The sequence below is a fragment of the Echiichthys vipera genome (assembly GCF_963691815.1).
Source record: "Echiichthys vipera genome assembly, chromosome: 6".
Classification (NCBI taxonomy): domain Eukaryota; kingdom Metazoa; phylum Chordata; class Actinopteri; order Perciformes; family Trachinidae; genus Echiichthys; species Echiichthys vipera.
In genome coordinates this window covers 24,913,548-24,933,521 of record NC_139831.1, presented here as the reverse complement: position 1 = coordinate 24,933,521, position 19,974 = coordinate 24,913,548, and the positions used below count along the sequence as shown (strand labels likewise).

At 41.4% G+C, this 19,974-nt stretch overlaps 1 protein-coding gene across 1 annotated transcript in view; it reads left to right on the top strand.

The window, feature by feature from the left end:
• Positions 1–2,968: 2,968 nt before the first annotated feature.
• The window catches only part of aff2 (AF4/FMR2 family, member 2), a gene marked incomplete at both ends in the record, with an annotated part of 179,714 nt that continues 162,708 nt past the window's right edge, over positions 2,969–19,974 (top strand). The window contains one exon of the mRNA XM_083915406.1: positions 2,969–3,021. Within this exon, the coding sequence (XP_083771532.1) occupies positions 2,969–3,021 (53 nt within the window). The remainder of the gene's footprint in view (positions 3,022–19,974) is intronic.

Genomic DNA, 19,974 nt, shown 5'->3' with positions numbered 1-19,974 from the left:
ATTCAGACTTACCTCAACAAACAACAGAAATGATACTACTCTACCAGGGCCACAGCTATCACAAATATCACAATGATATATTCAGCCAGCTTGGAGAGGGCCTTGAAACAACATTTAGACGATTAGGTAGGGAGATACAATTTACAGAAAAGATTACAGAACTGATAAATAAATAAAATGCAGAAGAAATAATTTGAAAAATCTGAGACTCTTTGTGGCGCCAAATTGTGTGGTTAGCCTGCATTCACCACAAATCAGGCGTTAGGGCGTTCAGCGCAGGGAATTTCGCTCCGCCTCGCTTCACTCATCCATCTGGAATCGCTTGACTGGGAAGCGATTTCAGGAGGCTGGGCCTTATCAAAAATCCTTGCATAGGATTGGATAAACCACTTGTCCGTCATCTTCACTGACGTACTACTTCAACCACTCACATCGAAACCAAGCTGTGATGCTGATGAGTGACACAGGGAAAAGCTAAACAGAACAGCCGACATCGTTTCCACCAACAAAAGCCTTCAGAGCCGTTCTCTGGTGTTCTTTCAAAGAAGAAATATTCGTTTGATTGGACAACACGGATGAAACAGCGGCATCCATGTTGACGGCTGCTTCCTCGATGCGAGCCGCCACAGTCGTTTCTCTGCCTTTTCACATCTATTAAACCCCGCTCGGCGGTCCTGATTGGCCTGACCATTTTTTTGGTCCTTTCCTATGGAGCGAATCCAGATGGTTGAGTGGAGCTAGGCGGAGTCAAGACAAAAGGTGGGAGTGTCACTTAAATGGTCTGTCTGTCTCCACTGTCTTCCCCACAAACTGGGTTTTGTCTGACCGCTGGTAACATACTTGATTGGCCACCACAACATGATGTCGGATTGCATTTCTTCAAAAGTTGATTGTGTTTCAACTTTTTTTCGCCGTATTTTTTTTAGCATCCCCTGCAGACCTGCTGCAGCCTAAAGGCACTACTCAAATTCAAATGGAAGGGAGGACCGGTGTTTTTGCCACAATGCCTGATTCGGTGTGAATGTAGCCTTACAGCCAAAATACATGGGGAAAGGAAGCGCAGTGTCAGAAGCATGCGGCTGCTGCCAGTTTCCCTGTGTGCAGATTTAAATTGCTAAGAGATAACACAGGTTGGTTTTGCCGGTTTAGAAGCTGTGCCGCCTCACAATGCCTTCTGGTACAATGAGAGATGCATCTTAATAATCGTCTAAAGGCACAGATTGACGCATGTAGAGAAAGAAAGAAGACAAACCATGTAAAAATAGAGTTGAGCCGTGCAGCACCCGCACAGGTGCACAAGGCTTCCGTGGTTCATGTAGCAGCTTCGATTGGATATAATGTGCTCGCTCGGCTGTGGGCATGCAGCAAAAAGCCACTTATGCACCCCATGAATTTTAGCCGTGAGTTAAGTGTAACTCCGGCGCAAAATCATCCCATGGTCTTTTTCGGTACTAACATACATCAAATAAATATTAATGGAGAAATCCAGGAGAGTCGCTAACAGCCAGATGTGGCTAACGCGTATTAGCTTGGGACATTGCGGTGAAGGCATTCAAACGTCTTTTTTAACCACTAATACAGCTCAAAATAACAGCAAACCTCTGCAGCAGCATGATAAGAGTCCCTACACAGAAAACAATAGCACCAATAGGCTCCTTCCTTTTGGATTTACTTTGGTAATTTACTTGAATGGACTTTACTACGAGAGGAGCTGGTACAGGGGCCAGTTGGTAAGTCTTTAAAACACTCTTTTAATAAACTCTGTGTTCACCAACTACGTTTTTGGTGCTTTGTTTTATATGTAGGAACTCTTATTGTGCCACTGCAGAGGTTTGGTGTTATTTTGAGCAGTATTAGTGGTTAAAAAAGACGTTTTAATGCTTTCACCGTGCTGCCCCGAGCTAATCAGTGTTAGCCACATCTGTCTGTTAGCACCTCCACCTGATTTCTCCGTTAATAGTTGTTACACGAAAAAACTGTCTTGATGGCTTATTTGATGTATGTAGGTGCCATGGGATGACTTTGCGCTTGCATTACACTTTAACACAAGAGATCATTATACCTTTTGCGTCTGCAAGGGTCAGCTCACAGAGTCCAAGCAGACTCCAGCAATAGTATAAATAAAACTACGAGGCATCCGTGGGGTCCTTGTATGAGTCTGCTTGGGAGCATCTTGGAGGCTCGAGTCATTCTAAAAATCCTCTGTATGGTTCCTTACGTTACTACAAACCCTGGGATGGAACACAGACTCCTCACAGATCATTGAGCAAGTACGCATACAGTACTTATGTGGAATAGGAATAAGCGCCAAGAAGTGACCTTTTGTAGATCGTCATGTGTCTGACTCATGAGGACATATAGTGCACCAGGGATGATTTCTGACAGTGAAATGACACGTCACTATTCGGTTTCCTGCCACATGAATCTGGTTACATCTGTATCACCAAGCAGAATTAGTGCTCTTTAAATCCTTTCCCAGCTTTTGCCAGGTCACTCTTTCACATTAAGTGACACATTTCTTTTTTTGGGGTGACTAAGGTTTATTTTGGTGAGATCCGTGCAGTATAAATAGCTCTACTTGTCATGAAGGAACATGTTTGCAGTGAATATCTCAGTGTGACTTGTATTCTTCAGCCTTCTCCAGTGTGTGTGTGTGTGTGTGTGTGTGTGTGTGTGTGTGTGTGTGTGTGAGTGTGAGTGAGTGTGTGTGTGCGCTCTCTCCCTCCCTCCACCTCTGCCTGCCTGTCAGCTTGCCTCGACCACGTAGCAGCTTCCTGGCAGCGGCAGCCGGTTGTGTCTACTCTCCCTCCTCTCTGACACACACACACACACACACACACACACTCACTCACTCACACAACCACACACACTCACTCACACAGTCAGTCAGTCAGTATCAGTAGCCTATGTAGAACCACGTAGCACCAGCTTTGGATTTTAACAACCAACACCACCAGCCGAAGCGGCAATGGATCTCTTTGAATTCGACTTTTTCAGGGACTGGGAGCTTGAACAACCATGGTAAGTCCTGCGCGCACTGCTTTCTCCTTTTATTATTGTGCGTGTGTATTTAAAGAAGGGTGAGCGTACATGGCATCCCCGCTTTTGTGCTCAAATAAAGGGTTAAATTCCTTTTTTTTTTCTTTGGAGAGGCAGCAAAAGTGAGTCCCGGAGAAATCGAGCAAAACCCTCTTTCTTTGTCACCGTAGAGCAGCCGTTGTTGCTTGAGACCAACCGGGGGGGCTCAGCGCGCACACGCAGTCTGCACACACACACGCACACGCACACGCACACGCATACGCGAGAGCGCAAACGCGCTCTTTGACTGTCTCATTGTGATATTAAGGAATGTTGGGTTTGAACGTGAGCCCGCACCGGGGGTCCGTGTGACGGAGCGGTGCCCCGGTGATGTACAGTGATGCAGGGACAGTGTGAATGAACGTGAGCCAACAACAGAAGTTTGACACTTCGATCCCACACTGTTTGTTTCATTCCAGCCCTGAAAATGAGATGTACTTAGAGAGATGTGTGGGTGAACAGGTGAGTTTACCTGGTGGAGCACACGTGGTCCTGGTGGGGGGCTTCGGGGGATGATGGACACATGGAGTTGGCTGTGATGCTGCTGGGATGTCAGTGGCACCACATCACGTTGCATGTGTGTGGATCGTGCATCTCTTGGGTCTGCATTAAGGCGTAACATTCGGCTTGCTTCCTCTTGAAGGTAGCCTCCAGTAATGTTTTTATTTTATTTTATCAAATGTACTATTGTACTACAGAAGTGTGAGGGATACACACGCTGTGGAGTGACTTCTTTGTTGATCCAACGGTTCCTAAGTGATTCGTTTATAGTTGGAAATGAATCAGAAACGATTTTGATGATCCATTAAATGTCATTATTAAGAAATTGCAGCTTTTCTGTTTTGCTGAGAGTGAAATAATATCTTTGGGGTAAATATTTCTAGCAGCTGGACACAGCTGGACACAGCATAACACCTGAACACGTCACCTTGGGCTTTAGTAACTTGTGATGGCATTCATTGACTATGAATTGAAACATACATTTTTAACAGACTGATAAATCACCCAATACAATATACTGTATATATACATACACAGTATATCAGTAGCACTGTGTCACTTTGTAAGGTACACCCCAAAGCAATTTCAGTCAAAAGCAGCTTGGACTTGGTTATTAATTAATATTATTAATAACCAAGTCCAGTTGCTTTTGAGTGAAATTGCTTTGGGAATAACGATGACCTGGACAAACTAGAACATTCACAGGCAGATGGTAGGTGCAGTCTCACCTGTAGTTTGTCCAGCAGAGAGCACTGACAGGTTGTCTTTTTCACACTGTAAATTGTTCTGCTAAGTAGGCCCACATATATTAGTCACAATTAAAAAAAAACCCTAATAAAAAAAATCCAGTATAATCTGTAATTTAAATAATTGTTAGTTGCGGCCCTGATCTATGCAGTGCACTATTGCATTGTCTTACACTCCTCAGTGAAGTCATCACACATGCAGCAGAGGACATAAGAACAAAGACTCACACAGGCAGAAGTGCTTTTTAAGGGTTTTAACACTGGGGAGGCCGCAAGATGTTTGAGGTATAAAAGAATACTGAGTGGCCACCAGCTGACTGAAGAGAAATATAATTCTCTTTCTCCGCTTGATTTGAATTTTGAATTCATTGTTGTGTAGAGGAATCAGACATATGAAAATAGATTTGAAAATTCAGAACAGCTTTTAAGGCCTGGACCCTGGTTTTACTGGCCAGCTCCCAGTTTAGACTACACTGTGGACTGCAATTATATAGAGCTTTTATCCAGAGCCGTTTACAATTTCACCCACTTACAGCCAACCCCTGAAATTAGTGACGACCCATTCTATCTGCTGCGCCACAGCCACCCCGCTGTACGTACGACTGTGATATAAGGAGATGGGGTGTATATCCCTGTTCATTAAATTGCTTCTGGATGAATAAAACCGAGAAAAGTTTCTTTCACACAGTGCTAAAATGGGATTGTAAGGGGTACAGTGTGTAACAGTCAGCCTCTCCACTTCAACTATCTCTTGCAGTGAGAGCACAATAACTTGGCAACCGCGTTGCTGTTTTTGAATCCCTATTCCAGCGAGGGAGAATGTGAGCGAGGAAAATGACACACACTGCTGTCCCTCTGCAGCCACCATGGAAGGGCCCTGGAGCAAGGTACTTAACCCCCCGCTGCTGGAGTGGAGCCGCTCAGAGCTCAACAGCAAGCTCAGGGTGTCTACACATGTAGCCCCCCCTCCCTTCTCCCCCCACCACTCCATCACGCCGCTGCTGTCAGTTGGTCCTGATGGGAAATTAGGGAAACGCTTCATTACAAAAAAGAAAACACAGGAACGTGCCACAAACAGCTGATTAAAGAAAAAAACAATAAGCAGAGCTGCTGATAGGTTGATCAACTTGAAGGGGAAACCTGATTAAAGCCTCACCTGTAGATGAAGGAGTGAAAACTAGAAGATCCTTGACTTATAATGGCATTTTCATGGTCTGGCACAATGAAGAAGGTCCGGACTCATGCTTGTTGTCCATGTTTCCTTTAGTTGTCCTCAGCTGGTTTGAACGCCAGAGACAGCTGCACCACTTGAGACCGCCCTCACTAGGAAAATGGCAGCATCGTTGGTTATTTTAAAAGCCTGAAGCAACCTTTGTTTATGTATTGGACGATATACATACTTTACCGTAACAGTGACATGCTGTTCACGCCATTGTCTTTAATATCTCTGGGTGTATCAAGCCAGTGGTTCCCAATGTAAGGGTCAGGACCCTTCCAAGGGGTCACAAGATAAATCTGAGGGGTCACAAGATGATTAGCAGAGAAGGAATCTTATTTATTTTTTTCAAATCGTCAATTTCCCCCCGTGTTAAATCGCAAAAGAGCTAAACCAGGGATGGAGAGGCGGTCACAAATATTCCATTATAATATATTTATACCTGTCATTTCATTTTTAGAATGAGTATTTAATTGTCATTCATTCATTTTCATTTTTAATAATTCATTGTACAGAACAACTATATAGATTATGCATTTATAAGATTACGGAGAGGAAAGACTGTGCGGCTACTCTTTATGTCAAAGCAGTTTTAGCAGGCAGGCAAAAAAAAAAAGTACAACAGATACAGTCTGCTTTAAAGTGAAAAAGAAAAAGAAAAAAAAACCAACATGACTCCCACTATCCCTCCCAACAACCAATGTCAGACGTAGTGGTGATTGGTTGAACCATTTAAGTTGCTAATTAGGGAATTGATTACACATATCCTCAGCATAAAATTGTAAGATTCCAGCTGCGTGTTTTGGAGCTTAAAAATTCACATCTGTGGGAACTGTGACACTTTATTATTATGATCATTTTTATTATTAAGACAAGATCTCATAGGATCATTAATGGATGCTTTTTCTTTTCGTGCAGCTTTAAAGTATAAAAATTGTCAACACTTTGCAGTTGCAGTCATAATGCTGTTTCTCCCACTATCCCTCCCAACAACCAATGTCAGACGTAGTCACAGTAAATAACTAGGTAATTAACTAACATATAACACAAGTAAATAATAAGGTACAATTTGACAAAATAGAGTAAAAAAGAAAATGTAAATAATAATAAAAGTGAATAAAGTAATTAAAGAGAAAAGGAAAAGGGGGGGGGGGGGGCATCATCAGGAATAACAGTAAGACTATTACTAATAAAAGCCAGCAGTGGGTCCCAAGTTTTGTGGAATGCTATCAAAAATCCCCTTGATGATTTTCTTTTTTGCAAGATATTAACTGAACTGAACTGAACTGAACCCTGCTGTAGCCTGGGCTGAACTCAAACCTTCCTCCTGGTGCTCATGGACTTAAGTTGGGGAGATCAAGGGAGATTGCTGCAGAGGTGACTGTCATTAGGTCTTGCATCTTTACCTCAGACAGATAACTTCAGTGCAGCTACAACAAGGTCATGCTGCACGTTAGATCGAAGACGAGACTGGACAATAATAATTAATATGTTCACGGCAACAACTGTGTGGGGTGTGTGAATCACTTAAAGTTATGGTAGATCACCCTCAGGTGCATTCACACTTGCAATTCGTACCATTCCCAAGCACAAATGACAGCTAAGGTCTAGTTTGTTTGACTAGTGTGAGTACAAGCGTTCTGTGCCTAGGCCTCGGCCCAGTTGCGAGAGGTGGACTTTAGTAAGGGCGGACTCACACTGTCCTCCCGGACCGGTTTGTACTCACACTGCCAGGGCCTCGGCCAATGCTTCTTGCTGTCCATACGCCATCACGCCGTAACACGTCACACGCATCGATCGCGTGTGTGTGGCTTTGTTTACAAATCTTTCCTAGGAGTTTTTGTGCGTCTTGTCGACTGTTTTTGAATATTTCCATCCGACCAAATCTGCAGTAAACACTCCACCTCCGCACCACACCAACGTGAACCTTTCACCGCCATTGTTGTTGTTGTTAAATGTCCGCGCATGGTCCGTCCTTCTATTTACATGTCCGAACAGGCGGACATAACGCTACTGCCGTAAGGCTCGTGCTCGTGCTCGTACACGTGCGCACGCTCGTGCTCGTACATGTGCAAACGGCTCCGCTAAAGCCCACCTCTTTCAAGCGGGCCGTGGACGGTCCGCTGGCCGCAGTTGAGCGCGGAGCGGGTGCGCTCACATGGCTTAAAGGTACTAGACTTTAGCTGAAAAAACGGTTTTGGCCGCGGCCAAAAGGACAATGTGATCACGCCCTAAAGCACAGATGCACATGTACAAGCATGAGCACGCACATGTGTAAGAGCACAAGCATTGACGGCGGTCCTGAGAGTATTTATATGCGACTGTTCCCCGCATCCGTGAGGAACTTGGAGTAGAGCCGCTGCTCCTTTGCGTTGAAAGGAGCCAGTTGAGGTTGTTCGGGCATCTGGCAAGGATGCCCCCTGGGCACCTCCCTAGGGAGGTGTTCCCCAGTTAAAGCTGGTTAATGTGGCTCGGTAAAGGGAAGTTTGGGGTCCCCTGCCAGAGCTGCTGCCCCCAAGACCCGATCCCAGATAAGTGGTTGAAGATGAATGTGATGAGTGAGTGAGTGAGTGTTTCCCGCAACGGACATTTAAAAAGATGCCGCCAAAATTCATTTCAAGTTATGTGAGTGTAAGTGGGCCTGGGCCGCGGGGAAGAGGGAGGAGGGCCAGTCACGCTAAAGCACGGCACGGATCATCTGGGCCAACTGTGAGTGCGTCCTCAGTGTTGTAATCTGTCAAAATGGCGGACGGCCTTCAGAAAAAATATTGGAACGTCTTTAACTTTTTATTCAAGCTCTCTTTTACTCACCTTGTTCACCATGTTTCATAAGTGCAAAGTGTCACGCCAAAAAAGCTTTCAAGGTCTAGAAAGTGTGCACTGTTAATTTGTGCGACCCATTGTGGTGAGACTACAAAGACGTGAAGAGGCAGAATGCAGCCAGAAGACGATATGACAGCAGGGCCATTCTGAACGGGTATGAACACCTTTGCTTTTGAACGTGGTTGACTCGCGGCAATTGGTTCATTTCAAGCTTACTGAACCCTTAAACTAGCCAACAAATACAAATAAGACAATACATCCAATTTTCCTCCATGGTCCAGACCAAAGATGTATTTAGTTGTTAATGGAGCCTGTACTGCACCACAAGCTAGAGCCGCAACTAATAATTATTTTTACTGTCGATTAATCGGTCAATTATATTCTCGATTAATGGATTAGTTGTTTGGTCTATAAAATGTCTGAAAAATGGTGAAAAATGTTAAGAAGTGATTCCTAAAGCCCAAGATAATGTCCTCAACTTTCTTGTTTTTTTCCCCCCAAACTCAAAGATATTCAGTTAATCCACAAAGGAGGAAAGAAACCAGAAAATATTCACATTTGAGAAGCTGAAATCAGAGAATTCTTACTTTTTCTTAAAAATGACTCATTCCCATGAACAGGTTCATATAATATTCTACCAAAACTTCTGCACAAAAATTCGTATGATACCTTACCAAACGGTGAGCGGAAGTTGACCACGAGAAGGCGATGGACCGGAAGTCGTCCACAGGAGTTGCTTTTGGTATCAGTTAGGTAAACTACCCTTAGATGGCCGGTTTTAGCCTACACAAGATGACGGTTAGGGTTAAGCATGAAAAACTTCTTGGTTAGAATTAAAAATAAGGTTGTGGTTTGGTTTAGTACGTCTGGGACATGAATGGCAGCAGGAAACAAACCCTGCTCGCCTCGGTGAAAGTCCTGTGTTTTGGCATTCACTGTCTTATGCTACGTCTCCTGCTTTCAAGACGTAAAATGCATGAATCACTGTACATTACTTTTCATTGTTATATGAACAAAAAATGCACGAGAACTGCCTGATCATCAAAATAGTTGTCGATTTGTTCAGTAGGTGACAACTAATAGATGAATGTTTGCAGCTCTACTCCTAACCAGTGTATTTTACCAGCAGCCATGAAAAGCTGCTGTGATGTAGCTGATCTGGTCTCCTCAGCTACTCAGCTGGTCTGAGTGCTAATAAATGTTAAAAATGGACTCAACTGTCCAAGATTATAAGGAGGAGAACACCTCCCCTGCGGGAAGAAAAGCAGAATGGACAGAGAGAGTTATTTTCAAATGGACCTATTTTTCTCAAATTCCACAATAGATTTCACAGGCATAAAAGCTGACACACACCTTCAATAGAAACCATGAAAATCAGTCAGATTGGAGTTAAAAGTCTGTCACTCGCCATTGATGTGTGGCTTTTGTTTGACAGTGGATTTTCCCTTTAAGGGGAAAAAAATGAGAGAGAGAAAACAATCTTGAAGCTCTGCGAGCCTTTGTTAAATCTGAACGAATCCAACACTGTAGGTCTCCTCCTCCTCCTCCTCCTGGTGAAATACCCTTTCATCTCTTCTCCTCTTTGTTGCTCTTTCTCCCTCCTCCTCCTCCCATCTCACTCCTTGTTTCATTCTCTCGCTCAGAGATCTGAAGGCTTTGTATAATTGTAATAGGGCTTGCATTGAATGTTGCGTACTCCTCGCTGTAATTGCCCATCATGTAGCCAGCTAATCATGGCAGTGGAATCTGGGGGAGATCACTTTGACTGTTAATTGACACTGATGGTGATTGGTTGAACCATTTAAGTTGCTAATTAGGGAATTGATTACACATATCCTCAGCATAAAATTGTAAGATTCCAGCTGCGTGTTTTGGAGCTTAAAAATTCACATCTGTGGGAAGTGTGACACTTTATTATTATTATCATTTATATTATTAAGACAAGATCTCATAGGATCATTAATGTATGCTTTTTCTTTTCGTGCAGCTTTAAAGTGTAAAAATTGTCAACACTTTGCAGTTGCAGTCATAATGCTGTTTCAAGAGCAGTACGAGGATAAGCTCTGAGGTGCAGAAGATGGGATCTGCAGGAAAAGAAAGTGGTGACAGAGTCAATTTACAGTCAATGCATTCAATGTTCAGTCTCACAGTCCAATATCCAACCTGTCCGTCAATCCTTCCCCCAGCTCTCAATCAGCTCAGTCACACGTGTGAGCTCAATACGCACAAAATCGTTCATCAGCATCCTCGCTGTGTGATGGGCCGCGGCTTGCCAAACCACCTCCACTTGATGATACTTCACACCAGCATCAGCAGCAGCAGCTCGGAGGCTGTGAAAGGAAGCTGTGTCTCATCCCAAACTGCTAGGAATTCACAAACAAATGCTGAAAAACTAACAGCAGATAACACTGAAGGAAGCTTCAAATCTGGAAGAAATCCTTTTTATACTGTAGTGGAGGAACAATTATCCCTCAGGGCGGTTGAAAAGGAGTTCAGTCCGCAGGTGTGAGCCAGACTGAAGAAGCTGAGATCACCTGGGTTGCCTTTCATTAATCGTTCCACTTCCCCTCAGCCTTTGGTATAACATAACAGCAAACGTCACTTGCTACGGCTTAAATGTTCCATCTTATTTTGCATTAATTGTGGCCTTTTGCAGTTTCCTTATTGTGAAGCGTTGTTCTGTAGCTACAAATATTATTCATGATATATTATTATTGTTATTATTACTACTTTTTACAAATCATCAGAAATACCAGAAAACGCATTCCATTGAGGCTTGGTAATTACCTGCATGAGTTTCTGATTAAGATCAATATGTATCACTATTGATCATAACTATAATTGCTACAGGTTTATAATACACAAAAAAACAACCCTTTTCCACGTGTTTACAGATAATTTGGGGAATAAAGAATCATAAAAGCTGAACATAGAGAAACAAACTGCTAACCAGGCAATTCAATGTATTCATCTTGTCCTTCTTTGGTGGTCAGTAACCAGAGTTTCACTGGTCATACTGTACGCTACTGCCACCTTTACCATGAATGCACAGTGGGTGATAACCATCTCTGCAGTGACCATCGTTTTTCACTCCCCTCTGCCTTTCCGAGGGTCGATCTCACCAAGTTCACTTCAGTTTATCAGACGAATGGAACGACACTTATGATGGTAGCGGGGGTTCCCCTGAGGGGAAGCGAAGGAGGGCACGTTGAACGATTAATGGAACAGAGCCCCTGGGTCCATCTGGGAGGAAGCAGTCGCTGTCCGTGGTTCTGAAGCCTTTTCGGGAGAAAGAAAACAATTGGTCAATTTTTAATTCCACATAAACAAAACAGAGGGGCACAAACAGATCAATATATACTAATACATTCACAACTAAAATAAATCTTGCTGATGAAAATGGAGACAAAGAAAAAAGAAGCATCACAAGGTCATAGGAGGACACACAGTCCCAACAGTTTCAAAATGAAAAACAATTTTACAAATGTCATTCAGATTGGCACAGGCAGAATAAAAAAGATCAAATCAGTTACTGGGAGTAGAATTGCAAATAATTCTTATTTTATCATTGATTCATTTGCCAATATTTTTTTAGATTAAATAATGAATCACTGAAAAGTAAAAAATGGCGAAAAAAAAACATGAACATAGAGAACATTAGAGAAGTCAATGGCATCTTAATTTGCTCGTTTTGTCCAACCAACAATCCAAAACCCAAGCATTTTTCAAAAGCAATTCCTCATGTTTAAGAAGCTGGAACCAGAGATTTCAAAACACATTTTTGTGTGATGGGTCGTTAAAATGATGAATCAATTATTAAAATAGAGGGAGATAAATTGATTCATAGATTAATGGACTAATTGGTTCAGCACTGATATGGAGAAACCCGGCTGTAAAGACAGTCCACTCATTACCAGCCGCAACAGCAACGTTGGTATTGTTCTCATCTTCGAGTCTCTCTGTGTGTGTGTGTGTGTGTGTGTTTCTGTGTTTGTGTGTGTGTCTGTGTGTCTGTGTGTGTCTGTGTGTCTGTCATCATGGCAAAATGTGGTCCTGGAGACACCTACTGTAGCAGGAACTATCAAAGAAGCGGATATTAGGTGTTTTGCTAGTTGTTTCTATGTCTTTCTGTCAGTCTGCGGACGGATTTTGTAACTGGGATTGCATCCCATCCACAAGATGTATTAACAAAACTTTACCCAACCCAGGGGTTTGCAGATAAAACCAGTGCACGGTGTGTAGGTTGTTTTTGTGGTGAAAATTGTGGTATCGTGACAAACTGATGGTTAAGCTGAAGGAAGAGTCATTTAATCCATTGTTAATATAAAACATACTGATAAGAGCAGCTTTAAGAAAGTGTTTCCAGATTCTTAAGAAGTTCCCAGTTTCATGTGGGTTTGATGAATTCCAGAAGTATTTTTTCAATTGTGAGCCAAAGAGTAATTGTGAGGACTTGTCAGTGATTCTTTACAGACTGGATTTTTCCTGCAAAGGATGGAATATAATACAGATGTGTCTTTCCAGCTGTTTCTACATTTTACCAAGGAAGTATTAATGAGACAGAATGTCCAAATCAACTTCAAATGTTTTCTCAGTTTTTTTTTAGGATTTAGATCCAGTATCACTGCAACACGACACGCGTCTGTAAACAATGAGTCCAAGTACCACATCTGTGACTTATTAGGATTAAAAAACTGTCTGTCATATCTCAAGAGATGTGAAGTATGTGAACAATTCCGGGCTGAGTTGCTGTAGCATGATGACATACCGTTAGCATTCTTACAGATATATTTGACTTGTCATAAACAATTACTGCTGACAGTTGCTTTTTCCCACAACATTTTACTATCCTAAGCAAAATATATCTTCAGCATAGAAACACTAGAAGTAGCTGAAACAATGCTGTCAGTCATCAAATTGGTGGAGTAGAAAATAAAATGCCTCAATTTCAGGAATCTTTAGAAGTCATAATTAATGTAAAATTCTTGCGTAAAGTCATCCCAGGGTCTTTTTCTGCAAATTCGGTCATCAAATAAGCCATCAAGACAGTTTTTCTCACGTATGAACGATTCATTTTAATTGGCCGGCTGCTAGCTAACACAAATTAGCTCAGGGCAGCATGGTGTAGGCATTAAAACGGCTTTTTTAACCACTAATACTGCTCAAAATAACATAAAGCCTCTGCAGTAGCATGAGAAGAGTCATTACAATTAAAAGGAAGCACCAACAATGTAGTTAGTGATCTGGAGTATATTAAAAGAGTGTTTTAAAGATTTACCTGGCCCGTGTACCAGCTCCTCTCATAGTAAAGTCCATTCAGATAAATTACCAAAGTCAGTCCAAAAGGAAGGACCCCATTTGTGCTTTGGTTAATGTGTAGGGACCATGTTACTGCAGAGGTTTGGTGTTATTTGGAGCAGTATTAGTGGTTAAAAAAGTCCTTACTGCCTTAAGCTAATTATTGTTAGCCACTGCCGGCTGTAAGCAACTCTCGGGATATCTCTGTTAATCTTTAATACTTGAAAAAAAACTGTCTCGATGGCTTATTGGATGACAGAATTTTCAGAAAAAGACCCTGTGATGATTTTAGACCGGACTTTCACTTTAAGTAGATGAAGCCCTTGAGCTACTGATTGTTCAGCAGACAATCCACTTTTATGATCACTTCATAAGTAAATACCTTTATCTTCCAGGCTTTTAAGTCATGTTAAGGTAATTAAGGTATACAAATGGTTGTTGCTGATCTGGTTTAAGACAGGGGTCGACAGTTAAACTTTATTATAGTAAATCGAGACCCCGATCTGTGGCTGAGAGTCGGAGTAGACTTTTTAAGGATTGCACTTGATCCATATAAAGAGCTAAGCCATCTGTTCAGTTTCTTATGTGTCTTATAAGAAAATAAAATATCAACCATCTGGATGGGGTATAAAACCCTCAGCAGAACATTTATCTTCATCTGTGAAATTCTGCCCAACTGAGATGTAAGGAGAGTGTGGCCCCCCTCCTCCTACCTTCACTTCACTTAAGCCTGCATAAGAACATTTCTAGACACTGGAAAAAGGGGGAATAGGAAATATTGGCATCCCTTAAAGATGATAAGAAATAAATGATTATACACAGAATTTCATTAAACTGTTTATCAAAGCCATAGCTATGGTCATCTGGTCCAAGGGCTTTACTCTTCTCTGTGTTTTGTAAAGCTTTATAAATATGAATTGAAGTTTTTAAAACGGACTTCTGTTTAGGTCTGTCATGATAACTTAAATTTAGCTGGGTGAAAAATTGTCCCAGAAATTATTGAGAGAAGCGATAATATTGCCGTTGTGAGACCATTTTCAACTGATATAATGTTAATGGCATGATATTGCAAGTACACCCTTTCAAAGATCAATAAACGTTTATTTCTAAAAGATATTTAACACTAGAACTCGAAAAAAAAATGCACAAAGCAACCACAACCAATAAATAAAATGGACTCTCAGTCTATTTTAACACATTAGCGCGTTTAGTTGCTACAACAAATGTGACACACTGGCTCGCTCAGGTGAAGTGGTTCACCGAGGTCATTCGGTTTGAACCCGAAGTGCTCCCACACGGCAGCTGCAGCCTTCGGTTTTGAAACCCTTTTTTTCTATACCTCCAAATCTCAACTAGCGTGTTCTCTAACTTGCTAATCACAGGGCTCTCCTGCTGCACTCTGGGTAACGCCAGGGGTCCACCTCCCCACACAAAGGCCGTGCGGCTGACAAGTGACTGACACGAAACGAGATGAGGGTTAACTCCCTTTTTATACAGTCTTTGGTTAACTCCTCATTACACTGAGGAAGCGTGAGGGGTCAATGGAAACTGTCAACCACTCTCTTTGATAAAGAGACACCACAAAAATGGAAAGTAGGAAATTATTGAGATTGGCAAAGTTATCATGTTCATTAATAGTTATCACGCGATAAATTGATTTTTTGCTTATTGCGACGGGGCTAGTTCTGGTTGAAGATCTCTATCAACTACTTTATTACAGAGAATATAAATGAGTAGAAAGAAGAGAATGTCAGCAATACCCTAATCTTAGAAAGAAGTGTCAACATACTGAATTAATTCAACTCATGAAGCACAAAGAATTCAGTTGTTAGTTTTATTTAATCTCTGTTTGGTCAAAATACATTTTGTCAGATATTTCTTGGGTTGTCACTGTATTCGTAGACAAACTGAACAAAGTGCCCTTTAACATTTCTTCAACATATGTAGATCTGTACCTTTGATAGTGCAGTGTGGTAGTCCTGCTTTCAGAATTCTCGAGATCCGCTCAGCCAATCCTTTTGTTTACATACAGCAGTTGGATAATGCTGCTACTGTGCCACCTATTCGCCCAATGTAATCAAAGGTGCAGACGTGGCTACTCAGGTACCATATCCATATCTACTAAATGTGGTTACAACCGACAAAGCGTTCAGGAGATATGACATTTTTTATAATATAAGCCCTGCCCACAGCATATGAGCAGTAACCTTTTCCAGCTTGGTCCAGATATGTTCTATACCAAATTTGGTGATGGGTGCTCAAAATTTGTAGAGGGAGTAGCGAAAAAACAGATCTGGACAAATTCAAACTGGTGGAAAATTGATCTAGATGTAAGTGGGTTATGGTCCAGCAATACACACAAGTTTGGTATAGATCGGACGAACGGTTCTAGAGAGACAGACGAACAGACACACGTACACACACGTACACACACACACACACACACACATCGACACACACAGATTCCTTGCATTATAGTTAGATTAAGCAATTTAAAGGGCAACGGCAGCTCCTGGTTGAACAAACTACCTGGCATATGTTATGAAACATGCTCTCTGACACCAACACAAATATTACAAAATTAAACCTCAGTCTAGGGTTGATCTGTGGCACTACCCAGAACTATGACTTATCGAGTGTCAGAAACGTCCAGACACATGCTGTCTGCCATCTGTCTAGTGCAGGATAGATTTGAATTCTGCGACTTCTTTCAGGGGTGTCGAAAGTCTTGGAGGCTTCATCAGCCGTAATTTGCACCTCAGCAGGATCCAGTAATGCATACGTTCTGTTATATGGCGCGTTCCAAGAGCATAAACTTCGCCTTGTCAAATGTAACATTGACTCGTTGTTTGAGAAATGATGAAATTCAGTAGTCACTGACCAAGGGCACGGATCTGATTAACCTGATCCAGTTTGATGTAACCTAACTTAGTTTGCAGGTGGAGGAACTCTGGTAAGGAAATTGACCATGCACCCCTTTGCTCCTTCAGGAATTATAAGTGGATATTGTAACCATGTTTATAGTCTTTCAAAGCATTACATTATCAGCCACAGTCACATTAGCATTGACTAAATATATTGCCATGCTTTCCATCATTTTTTTTTAAAGACTCCTATGATTATTGCAAACTCCACTTTCCCCCTGCATGAATAATTAGCCAAAAGGACATAGGGTTCAGTAAAATGCAACATGGCTAATAGCTATAACACACACGCAAATCCCGTTTGAACTGTGCATGAATTACACATGATGTTTTTCAATTTAAAAGATCATTTTGCAAGTGTGTTGAGGTTTGTGGTAGTACCATTTAGTTCCATGCAAAACCACTCAGTGAACTATATCACTCATCTTGCACAATATACGCCACCTTGCTAGCTAGTTAGCTAATATAGCGATGTTCCATGAACATTTGTCTTGTGTCTTGTCAAAAATAAGTGAAAATGTCACTGGTGGCTGGCCTAAAAGGCTGGAGGGATTTGAAGGGCCAGACACAGGAAGTTGTGACACTCACTCACTGTGAGTGTTTTTTGTTGTTGTTGTTTTCAACACGGCAGTGGTTAGTTATTAACTATTTATAGCCAATCATGTCGGGAAAGACATCTAAAACATGAGATCACTTTGAAAAGAACAAGGATGACCCCAAGGATGACACATTCATTATTAGAATCTGAAATAATACAATGGTGCATTAACAGGCGGCAGACTTATAGCGTACTGCTCTGCGCACTTAAAAAAAAAAAGAAGAAAAAAAATGGTTATTAATTATGTTGAATTATGTTATTCAGTCGCTGAGGCTATGGGGATATATATATATATATATATATATATATATATATATATATATATACATCGACAAGTCGACTAATCGCTCTAAATGACGAACCCTGGTCGACCATGGAAGTCCTTGGTTGGGGGCAGCCCTAATTTTGTCAGTGTGTTTGTCAATTAATAATGTCTTAGAAAATGAACATGAACTTAAACAACTAAAACACATAATGATACGATTATTGGAAAGAGCAGCATTAACACCCAGCAAATCACCATGACACACATCAGGTGATAAGGCCCAACAGGCACTCAGTGGTTCAGTGAGGTGCAATAAAGTCACTGATGAGTGCAGCTGAAGTACTTACACTGAGATATGTCTCTCTGAGCTGCAATATCTTTATTAAAAAAGACTTACAGAATAGAAGTGAGTATTCCCCACATCCAAAGCTGTTTAAAGCATTTCACATTGAAGCTTCCCTTAGCTCACAAAATAAACAGAAATGGAGATTGTTGAAGTGTGTTATATTATTTTCAGTTAATGGTGTGCAAAAACGCTATCGCCTTGTCAATAGATGTGACTAAAAGCCTTGTAACTACTAATTAGACTATAAAGCAGAATAGCGTACATAACTGCACCGGATCTTCCCCATGGGATCATATCGCTGCTGTTCTAATGTTGGCACAGTTTCCAACCTTTTAATACCCATATTTATCTGTGTAGTTATTGCCCCATACTGCTTTTTATGCCTTTTTTTAAAGATTACTTTTGGGGTTGTTTTGTTTATCCGAGAAAATACAGTAGAGAGATTAGAGGGTGAGCTGCTGTAGCTTTTTTGAAGCACATTCAAACCCCACAGAGAAGAGAAGGACAATAGTAAAACTGTAATATCTGATCTGATGTGTCAGTATACAGTCACCGGAAATAGTTGCTCATCACATTTTAAAGTGCACAGTAATATGAAAAGTTTATTTTTGTTTATTTAGTAATTAGCTGATTTTAATTAGTACACTGTTTGCCTCAGATGATACTCATTCATTTGCTGTGAGAATTGAATTAGGAACGGGTCAAATTAGTAAATGAAGAGCGTGTTTGAAATAACATTCTTTAATTTGTTGTTAAAACTAATTAAGCATTAGTTTAATTAGTTAATCAAGCATTTGCTTTAAGTAGTCCTCCATTATTTGTTGTGGAATTTTAAATAGTAATTAGTTAATGTACAGTGTTGGCTCTGTAGCAGAAATGTGTCATAAATCATGATGATGTTGCGATGTCATTCTCTATGATAATATTGAGTTATTATTGACCAAGGCACGTTTCCTACCACAGCTGCTCTTATGGCTATACCTAAGAATGAATATGCCTGCGTGATGATTGTTTTTACTACAGTGTTTGTCAAAAATGGTTTCAACCGCTGCACCTTATTAAAAAACAAAATTCAGTCGCATATATATATATATATATATAAGTCGTGACTGGGCGAAGCATATCAGCAGGAGTGTGTGTGTGTGTGTGTGCGTCTCTGTGTGTGTCTGTGTGTGTGTGTGTGTTGGAGGGTTTAGAAAAAGAGAGCGAGAGTCTTGGCAGTCAACACCAGGTAGATTCTGCCCTCGTGCCCCCAAGGTACCAAGACAATGCACACACACATACACACACACACACCCCAGGCCCCGAGGTTGGAGCCATCTGCCAAGAGGAGCATGGTGCTGAGGAATGATAACGCATACACACACATACACACATTCTCTCTCTCACTCTTTCTTTATGTCTTTGGCACACACACACACACACACACACACACACACACACACACACACACACACACACACACACACACACACACACACACACACACACACACACACACAAACTGTTGAACCCAGGGCTCTAGTAGTTTGCTCTTCTCTGCTGCAGTTGGCAATTGATATTGCTGATACCTACTTTGCAACTGTATCTGTATAAATGTGTGTTTGGGTGTGTGAGTATTTTAAGGTGGCAGTGAGCTGACTTAATTCTTTGCAGATGTAGAGTATTGGAAACCTGTCTAGCTGTCTGTTAGGGAAGGATGTCTTAGCCTTCTGAACTTAAGTGTTTTAGCAGATGCATTGTGTCCAACATCATTACGGTGCAAATACCTCTTTTGTAAACCTGCACCTGCACCTGCATTAATCATTATATTATTTCTAAATAAATAAATGCAGATTGCGAAGGAAAAGTGTTCTCCGCGTTTCATTATACCAGCCTGTTGGCAGAGCCACATACTCTCTGAAGTCACACGTAATTTACACACAGCTTGCACAGGGTAGGCACCGCAGGCATAGCTACCACTGAGGGCACTGAAGTCATGTCCTCCATGTTTATTTCTGGGAGGTTTAAGCAACCTCGGCAGAGTTTATACTCTACAATTAGTGGGGGAAAAAATATACATGCTGATTTTAGGAAAGCCCAGTATATTAACTGAATTCAGACCTACAGGTTGGGATTACTACCCCCAATCAAGATAAGAGAAAATGATCCCCCTAAGTACTTGTTCCTGTTAAATAAA